A 10,318-nucleotide genomic window follows, 5' to 3' on the forward strand; every position below is an offset into this window, starting at 1 on the left:
ATTTTCATTGTTTTCTCTTTCAAATTTCAGTGCTGTTTGAACAATATTGCCAAAGCATGAACAGAGATGGTTATATAAATACATAGGATTAAAAAATGTCCTGAAAAATGTACATTAAACATGTTTGTTTGGGGCTTTTTTGTTTGTTGTGTGTGTGTGTGTGTGTGTGTGTATGTTACATCTACTATACAAAAGTAGTTAATGTTTGTTTTGTGTTTAAAAAAACAATCCAAAACAATAAAATTTTACACTTTCTTCCCTTTTTCTTTCGTACTATCCTGTTTTCTCCTCTCCTCTCCTGTCCTCTCCTCCTTCATCATCTCCCCTTATCCTCCTAATTTTTCACATAGCTCATTCCCTACAACAAGTTAGGACCGACACCTCTCAGTAATTCTCTTTTCCACATCCACAGCCATTTTTTTTTTTAATTTTCCTTGTCGTTCCTTCTCCTCTCTCTCCATCTCTACTCTTCCTTCTCCCCCTTCCCATCAGCCCCCATCCTCTCCCTCAACATCTTGCTGCCACTTCTTTGAACGAGGAGGGATGTGGTGAAAGTATTTGGAGAATTCCTGCTGACCAAACCACCGCTGCCTGGCTGCAGACTGCACTCTACATGGAGCAGCTCTACCCAAATAAGGCCGGGCTTTTTAACTCGACGTGAGGGGAAGAGACGCACGGACAGCCAGAGCGGAGCTGCTGAAAGGCCATGCCCTTTTAAGGATGAAGTTTCCTTTTCTTTTCCTTCCCCTCTCTCCTTCCTGATTTCTCCCTCACAGCTCCCTCCCTCCGCCCTCCCTCCCTACCTTTCCCTGTATCTCTTGGTAGACTAGTGAAGTCATCTTTCCTCATCTGCTCCTTTTAAGCCAGCATTTTTGAGAGGGAGGTCCCTGCGAAGCATATACAAACACTCAGTCAAGCCTCCACTCTCAGCCCCACACACTGCACTAGTAGCCCGCAGAGAACTGACCTATTCCTTCACACAGTGAGTATACTTTTCATGTGCTTTCTATTTACTTTTTATTATTCCAGACTGGATAAAGCTCCAGCTGAACTGGATTTGGGACTGTTAGTAGGAAAAAGTGGTTGATGGCTTGTCAAGAGGCATTGCTTTATGGACCAGTCAGTTCTGAAGTTTTCCTCACTCCTCACTATAAAATAGGAGTTCTTCATCTTTTGTGTTTGAATATAATGTAATAAAAGTAGACGTTGTAATCATTTCAAAATAAGAGCAATATAATCATCAAAAAGTCCAAGGAGAGGTCAAACCAGTAAAGTAGTTGAGAATAATTAAGGTTCTTTGAGTTTTAAGAAGTTGTTTCTGTAGATTATATGAGTATCGTATATTATAATAATAATCATATCTGATTTAGTGACTGTTGCTTTCAATCTTGTTTGTTTATACCTGTTGGAATACTCTTAGTTTTAATGATTGATCATATGTTTTCCGTTTTATAATAATCATTAAAAAAATACAAATTGATATTTGGATTTTGATATTTTTTGATTAACTTAATTGTTACAGAGGATTGTGTCATTGTAGTGTTAATCCTATAATATAGTTCAGATGGTTAATATACTGTAGTTTCCATGTTAGGTGAGATGAGAGCTCAATGCTGCCATATCTCGATCAGTGTGCATACTTTTATTTGTGTAAGGAAATGACCCACTGCCATACATGGGGCTTTGAAAGTCTGTGAATTTCCATAGCATTAAAAGTAATCAGACTTCGTGACGAGCACAGGGATGCATGTAGACAGAGTGGCATATTTTAGAAAGACAGATACATTAACACAGACATGCAGAAACAGATCTCCACTCTCTATTCACTAGGGTTGGGGGTAAAAAAAATCAATATAGCATAGTATTGCAGTGTTTTTTATGTGGCAATACTGTATCGTTACCCGAACCCCAAGTGTTGTTGTTTTTAATTTTTATTATTATATCAATTAATGATATCAAAAAATACAAATTTAACTTTATAGCCCACAAGAATCAGTCAAATTCAAGTTTGTTGACAGTTCTGCCATATGAGCAAGACATAGATGGGATTATAATGCTGTTTCTTCCAAACATACAAGTACAAACAAAAGAATAGAAAAAGTATAAAAAGTGCTAAGTAAGGTATGTAAGTGCTAAATAAAAGTAATACAATTACAGTTAAAGGAAGGCACAAATAAAACATACAAGCACCAACTTCAAGTATAGAGCAGCAACTTCAACATAGGCGATTATGCAGTGAATTATTTTTTGTGTAAATGTGATAAATAGTTCAGATGTAATAAATACTGCAATACAGCTCATGGATGTGAGTAATGTAAAAAGAGGGATATGCCCTGAAGTGTTTCCTAGGAAAGGGAATATATAATTAATATAATCAATTGCTCTTTAGTCTACTAGGTAGATTTTGCTGCAATAATAATGAATGAAGTGAGATGAACAGACTGAAAACTTTGTCTCATTACATAAAACAAATGTTGACAAAGTTTTCCTTTGGGGATGTAATTTGCAAATAAAAATAGTAATAAACCGCAATATATTCCACCGCAATACTCAGCATACTGCAGTTGTTAAAAATTGCAATAATATTGTATCATGATCATAGTGAGGCCTCTGGTGACGCCTACCCCTGCTATTTATGAAAATGTGTGTTCTATGATAACGAAACAAACAAACAAAAAAAAACTTCTGCCACATCTAAAAGCTTGCTGTGATGTCTGGACTGAAGACCTTTAAAGATGGCAGCACATCCAGTGATTCCAGTAAAACCAGGCCAGAAGGGAAGTACCAGTAGGCAGCTCGGCTACTGAGCAGTAGCAAAAGGAGCAGATAACACTATCTCCTCTGCCAATCCTGTGGCAGCACATAAACAAAGCAGAGCACAGAGGGACTGAATCTGACAGCACCACCTCTACTCCAGAGTCAGTAGAAATACATCGGCTCAGACACGCAGCAGATATAAAAATTTGTCAGAATAATCACAACAATGAAGGGTCTTGGCAGCAGTTTGAGAAAATGATTTCAGTGCTCATAAACGTCTGGCACGTCTGAGCAAAGCAGTAGATTGCTGCGCTGCTGGCATAAAACAGAGCCATCCATATATTAAGGATGTACAGTACTATACATCAGCTAGCAGAGGACTTTGATGACATCAACACTGCTGAACTCTTATCAAGCCAAGATTTCGCCGGTTCATGAGTAACCCTGACCTCTAAGATGGTAACTGATCTGAATGAATCCCTGACAGTTTATATATACTAAATTATATGAAGGTTAGCTAGTTAACTATAGAGGCAAGGCCGCATGACGCCATGTCCTCTCAGGCTGCCACAGTTGCCACAGCCCCTCACACTGGTTTCCTGTTCTGGCATTAGGCGGATTTACCATGGTAACAGAGAAACAGAGCAGGAAAAACACATCTGTTAGAGATGGATGGAGAGACGGAGGTGATGATGTCATGTTTGTGGGATACAGCGCCTCTGAAAGGACACTTGAGTTTTTTACTTTATTTCCATAGTTTCCCATTTGTTTCATAGTTTATAATCATGTTCAAGGTCATTTCTTAAATTGATTTGCTCTTTCACAGTTTTTTTAATCTTAGAAACATTCACTGGACACACTGGATGACTTACATAGTAATACTTTTTCTCTCCTTTAATGTGTTATCATAACCATCATTAGTCTTCCTATAGGTGATATAGGCCGCCACCCAGAGGGCAGTGCCTTAAAATTGTGAACCCACTCCAAAAAAAAAAAACTATCAATTTTCTGACATTCAACCACTCAAACATAAAGGGGAAATAGCAGAGAGAATGTGAAGAAAATTATAGTAAGAAAACATAGAAAATAGAAAAGCCATTCAGGCAGCAGTGCAAATACAAAATTCGTTAATTTGCTTATACTGTGTTATCTTATTACTGTTTGCTTGTAAGGTTGTTTTACTTTTGCTCATTTCTCATCAGTTCTTGTTCTTTTTCTCTGTAAATACAAATGGGGCACTGAATGCGCTAGGTCTGGCACTGACTGAGTAAACTACAAACAGTACCAGTACAGCAGCACTCTTCGTGGCAGTTGTAGTAGGCTAATCATTTTATGGTTTCAGAGACAGATTTAATGCATGGACAGCTTGATTCTATTAAAGTATAATTTTAATACTGTTGTTGATGCAGCAGCAAAAGTTGCAGCAGCAGCAGCAGTAACCAGGGGCGTAGCACCAAATTCTGGACCCTACATGCATAAGCAGTTTCTGCGGGGGCCAGCTTTCCCTCTTTAGACCCAATGATATTCATGCATCTTTTGATATTTCTTTCTTTTCTTTTTTTTATACAAAGTCTGTTCACTTTCTTTCTTTTATTTTTGGGGAACCAGCATAGGCAGTCACTCATTTAGCTTAGAGACAAATCCTAGTGCAGAGGCGGACTAAATCAGTTTTGTGCCTTTACAGGATGAGAGGGCCCTTGGGGAGCTTTTTTTTCAGTCATTCAACTGATTTATTCAGCCAATTTAAATTTGGTAATGACACTAATTACATAAAAAAAATGTAGACAAAACCAAACTTATCATTCCAGGCTTCTCGGTGCCCTGGCAGTAACAGTTACACAGGTAGCTTTTGTATTAATACCAGTAGAAATAAGCTGCAGCAGTTATAGTTTTAGCACTTATAGCAGGAGCAATTGTAGGCGCACTTCTAGTAATAACTTGTAGAATTTAATGTAGCATCCCTTGCTAGATACTATAGTGAGTGACTCATGCTGTAGGTTATGTTTGCTGAAAAGGGAGTTTTAGCTTCACTGCTTTATATTATATATCAAGTGAACACTGCCTTAAATACTAAAGAGAAGCAGCCAGACAGCAGCTTGTTTTGCCCATAAACTGGACCTGGGCCGGGTCCCAAGGATAACAACAGATCCCTAGATACACATAAATTCCAGAAATAGAGACCAGACCCTAACGGACTTGTCTGACCTCTTGAAATAATACGTGATGTTTGTATGGTTGTCATGCAGCACACATACAGACTGATACAGGAGTTATGGGACAAATAGTGCTTCCCTTGTCTTCCCAAGACACAAGAGGGCATTGAGTGCACAATTTGGTGAATGTAACTTCTATGTCTTCCCTACGAATAGTGTATTGTGTATGATTTGCAATTGTGGTCCAGAGAGTTTATGAGGATAAGAGCCACAGGCCACTTGAGAAAAAAAATGCTAGTTAACACCGCATCAGACAAATATTACTCTGTAATAATAATTATATCATGATGCATGTCAGTATGTGTGTGTACCAGTAAGAGCGAGACAGACAGATGAAAAAAATTAAATATAGTATCTGGACTTGTGGTTGTATGTAAGTGAGCGTGTTGCCCAGCATGTGTGTTTAGTTTCTCGCGGCCTGGAAAAGCACAACAGGGAACGCAAAGAATATTAAACAGGGTTGGTGGTAACACTCTGAGGACACTCTGGGCATGAATCCATTAATGCCGTTGGCATGCAGACTGTAATATGCAGACATGCAGTAAATCTATTTGCCGGGTGGAGCAGGAGTGCAAAAGCTTTTTTTAGCATTACCACAAGGAAAAAAAACCTCTACTCTTACTGAGTCCTGCACCTAAAATTTGACTTCATTTACTGTAAGTAAAAGTAAAGACTGACAGTAAGGAAATAAGGTGTACTTAGGTATCCAAAGATAAGTAATCTCTGAGAGTACATCTATATGTGTATATTTACATGAGCACTAACACAACTAACTCCAAAATCACTGATAATGATGCTCCCATCGACTGTATATGAATATGAATGACACGTCTCAACACTGTGCAAAAAGGAAGCACATGTATCCCAGTAATGTCATTTGGAGTCTGTGCAGCATCGAGTATTTCTATTAGCGAGCTTCATGGAGTTTCTGCCCAAACAGAGTAATCACGAGTGGTGCCATTGATTGCAAGCACACTGACTTGCAGACACAGCTGTCAATCATGACCTTAATCCCCCTTTTTTATCAAATAACTAATTAAAACGAAACACTTAAAAAATGTTAGTGTGATAGAAACTACCTAAAATGACAAAGCATCTTTGGGAAGAAATTATTTGGCATATACTTTTAGTTTTCAGTTTGTCCCATTCACTAACATGGAGGAGGCAGGGTTTAAGAGCTATAATGCAGCTAGCCACCAGGGGGCGGCCAAGATGTTCTGGCTTCACTTTTGAGGTGTCTTCATGTGTTCCATCTTTAAACACAGTATGATTGCTCCCTGTCTGTTGGATGTGTGACAATGCACAGTTTAAAAGATGAGAAAATGCCAGCTGAGTATTCACCCCTGTTTCAGATGTTGCAGGTCTGAGGAAACTTTTGTATTTACAGTTTTTAGGATTTTCATGCCCTCATATCAGTTTAAGAAAGTCAGGAAAGGATGTAGGGGAGCAATGGAGGAAAATAATTTCAGAAAAAGGTAAAAACAAATTAGGTGAAGGTGTCACAAAATGGCTCAATGTATGTGATAAAGAGGGAGGCCTTCACAAGAGATTTACTAAAGACATTTATAATGTATTCAGATAAAACATGCAAAAATGATCAAACCATCCAAAACCAACAATGCAGGGGTGGATGTCTGCTGGAAGAAGGGACAAAGCTAGTGAACTCAGGTCAGCTTTTATAGCCTGAGAAGGCCCAGGTGGGCCTAATCAAGCTAACGACCCTCCCAGCTGCCTGATGAAGCTGGCCATGTCAGCCTCCAAGACAGTGGGAGGGGTGTAACAAAGGGAAGAAAGAGAGCCAGGCCTAGTTACTGTTCTTTCGATCTCTACCTTTATATTCTCTTCATAGTAGTGTGCATATTTGCAATATGATGAGACAGACTTACCTGACACATGAAAAGTCTTGAAATGTATTTAGCCGATAGAAGTTTGACGTTGTCCCAGCCGTCTCAGTAAGCACTGCCTTGCATAACTTGCACTCAGCCCAGTGGTTTTTTTTGTTTGTTGTTTTGCATACGAATTATCTTCGGTTGAGGTAGCCAAACTTGATTACAGACGAATTGGCATCTCTGCTCCCAAACAACCACACTGCGTCTCTTCATGTCGTCTGCATGGATCTGCTCCCAAGTGAGCGAATGGTGGCTGCTGTTATCGTGACAACAAAAAAAAGCAAACTACAAATGACTTATGTGATTGGCTGAATTTGAAGAAGGAAGTTTTACATTCAATCACAGTAATTGTGTTAACAAATAAATCCTTTGTGGTTTGGACCAGTCTTGATTAGAAATCCGGAGTCCACTATGTCCAATAACGAGACATGACCGAGTCAAAATACATTCAACTCCGAAATGAGACTGAGTTCCTCTAAAAGTGGTCTCAAGAGCAAGACCAATCTCGAGTACTAAAATGATAATTACTACAGACCATTGGAAAAATCCTGTGACCAATGGAAACAGACTCCAGCAATACACTCAAGGGTTGCATATTGTTCATAGACAGATTCCACATGCCAAGACAGAGATGAGGCAGTCAGCCACTGGGTTTTAATCTTTAACATTTGAACTTTGAACCTCCCCAGGGACTAGAAGTTGAAGTGACCTGACATCAAGATGGCAACAAAGGTTGGATGGTGCAGACAGCACTTTGATATGGGTTTTGCACTTGGCTGTTGGCCCAAAGGCAATAAAGAAGCATAAGACAAAAAAAGTCTGGCAATGATATATGTGTTGACAGAGACCAGAAGGGGAAGTGTGTGTGTGTGTGTGTGTGTCTGTGTGTGCGTGTGTGTGTGTGTGTGTGTGTGTTGAAGGAGCAAAAAATGCAACAAAAAAACTAAGCTGGCTGAAATAGAGCTCCCAATGCACACCACTTTGCCTGGGACACAGGTCCTGATAGGCATAAATGGTGTGTATTAGGAGACAATGCTGTTAATGCCACTGTTCTGGAAAAAGTGTCCAAATCAAGTGCTGAGCATTGATGCTAAAAATACACGCTTTTGATCTGCATGTCCTCAATGTTTGTATTGGTGTATATTGCGGAGGGGTATCTGTTTGTGTGGGTTGGTAAGTAATTATTTGCACACCATTGCATGTTTGTGCATACAGGCTACATCCAAATTTTACTGCAATGTGAATGTTAGCTGTTGTTTGTATCGCCCAATTACAAACATTTTGGACTTGAAGGCAGCAATATGGGGATGTTGACGCATAAGAAAACTGTACGCTTATAAAATGTGTATGCTGTGCTGAATATATGCCTTGCTGTTAATTGACAGAATGGGAAATATGGATGATAACAATGGAAATTAAAAACTACTGATAGTCACATTTTGTTGGAATATATACTGTCTCCAGAGACAATTTTCCATTTACTTTTTCTTCAACTCTCTCTGTTACTTCATCTCACTGTCCTCTCCTCCTCAATCTTTCCCTCCTTCCTCCGTTTCACGCCTACCTCTCAGGGAGTCGGCATGGCTAACAAAGGTCCATCCTTCGGCTTGAGCCGGCAGGTTCAGGATAAGATCGACAGCAAGTACGACCCGGAGCTGGAGCTGATCCTGGTGGAGTGGATCAGCCGTCAGTGTGGCTCTGGTGTGGGAAAGCCAGAGGCAGGCAAAATGGGCTTCCAGGCCTGGCTGAAAGACGGATGTGTGAGTGCAACTTGCGTGTTTGATTACCTGTTTCTGAAATCTTAAATGTTAATCATCTTTTTTTTATGCCTCTCTTTCTTTTCCACCCCTTCCTCTACTTTCTGCCAATAAATCTGTCCTCCCCAGGTTCTAAGCGAACTGATAAACAGTCTGTTTCCTGGAGAGAAACCTGTGAAGAAGATCCAGAGCTCACCCATGGCCTTTAAACAGATGGAGCAGATTTCCCAGTTCCTAAATGCTTCTGAAAAGTACGGCGTCACCAAGACTGACATGTTCCAGACTGTGGACCTTTGGGAAGGTGAGAAGGGTTTTGTAGACTTACATACAATTATTACTAATAACATTTAATGCAAGAAGACAAGACCTGGCTTGGCTTGAAGCTCTTTGGTTATGTGGTAGTGGAAAAGATGCTTGAATATTCAATATGCATTCAGAAACATCATAATTTGATGCGTAGAGTTAATAATCCTAGCTTTATTTGTGTGTGGGGACAGGTAAGGACCTGGCAGCAGTGCAGAGGACCCTGTCGGCTCTGGGAAGCTTGGCCATCACTAAGGATGAAGGCACATACAATGGAGACCCTAACTGGTTCTTCAAGTATGTCCAATACGTGAATTGTCAACTGCATTATCAACCGACTCCAATTAGAGTAAGTCGAGAACACTGTGGTATTAATGACATTTTCAATGATGTGTTGCAGGAAAGCCCAGGAGAACAAGAGGGAGTTCAGTGATGACCAGATGAAGGCGGGCAAAAACGTGATTGGCCTACAGATGGGGTCCAATAAGGGAGCCAGTCAGGAGGGCATGAGCTATGGAAGACCCCGACAGATCCTTTAAAATCTACCCAAAACTTCTTCAGCCCCTTACACCTTCTTAGAGCCTGTAAACATCTAACCGGTCCACTATGACTCCCCTTTCATCATAGAACATTTTCTGCTTTAGAAATTAGTTCCTAAAAAGTACCCCCTCCTTCCTGGTTTTGACACTTGCCCCGAGCCCCCCTTATGTATATGCTTGCACTGGTGATCATCGCTGAGCTCACCATGCTTAGTCCTTCCCACTGCAGTTAGGACAAGTACAACTGAATGTAGTCTTAAACCAAAACAGTTACAATAAGAAAGACCAATGCATTGCCTTGGAGGTAAAAACAAGATGACAATGTGCAAAAAGTTGAGCTGTTCCAATATGAAACAGCAATGATATTACAGATAACTGACCACCGTCTCATCTCTAATGGCTTGCAATGTCTGAATTATGGCATTTTATCTCCTAGATTTTCGAAACATTTGTTCTAGTTCCAACACAAATATCAGTCTGTGTTTACATTAATTACAGAAAGGATATTTTTTTCCAAATTGTGATATAATCCATGGCGCACCTGTGCTTCGTATAATTTCCAATATTGTTCCTTGTTGATTGTTCTTACCTACCACTTCCCACAATGCTACGCCTGCTGTATCAGCACCAATATTTTTGTACATTGTCTTATTAAATAATGACTTTGAAATACATTTCTGAGATGTGATTCTGATTTTGGGTGTTTCAGTTTGACCATTCAAAGAGAAGACTGAAAAAAGTATCACCAATCATGTAACCAATATTTAAAAGGATAGTATGTCTTCAAGGAATACTTCACCCTTGAAATTATGATTTGGGTAACAATTATTCACCAGGTGTTGCACTGAAGTAGTGAAGAA

General features: G+C 39.7%; 1 protein-coding gene across 2 annotated transcripts; it reads left to right on the top strand.

Moving 5' to 3' along the window:
* Positions 1 to 831: 831 nt before the first annotated feature.
* Positions 832 to 10,132, top strand: tagln (transgelin). Of its 2 annotated transcripts, XM_042486523.1 has the most exons (6): positions 832 to 982; positions 7,549 to 7,591; positions 8,431 to 8,619; positions 8,746 to 8,917; positions 9,114 to 9,216; positions 9,320 to 10,132. In XM_042486523.1, exons 2-6 carry the CDS (start codon positions 7,580 to 7,582, stop codon positions 9,456 to 9,458), a joined length of 615 nt encoding a protein of 204 aa, XP_042342457.1. In that variant the 5' UTR covers positions 832 to 982; positions 7,549 to 7,579; the 3' UTR covers positions 9,459 to 10,132. The 2 variants fall into 2 exon arrangements, with proteins under 2 accessions (XP_042342457.1, XP_042342458.1); XM_042486524.1 differs by lacking the exon at positions 7,549 to 7,591 and having other exon boundaries at positions 834 to 982.
* The last annotated feature ends 186 nt before the right edge of the window (positions 10,133 to 10,318 follow it).

The sequence above is a fragment of the Plectropomus leopardus genome, chromosome 5 (genome assembly GCF_008729295.1).
Source record: "Plectropomus leopardus isolate mb chromosome 5, YSFRI_Pleo_2.0, whole genome shotgun sequence".
NCBI classification, from domain to species: Eukaryota; Metazoa; Chordata; class Actinopteri; order Perciformes; family Serranidae; genus Plectropomus; species Plectropomus leopardus.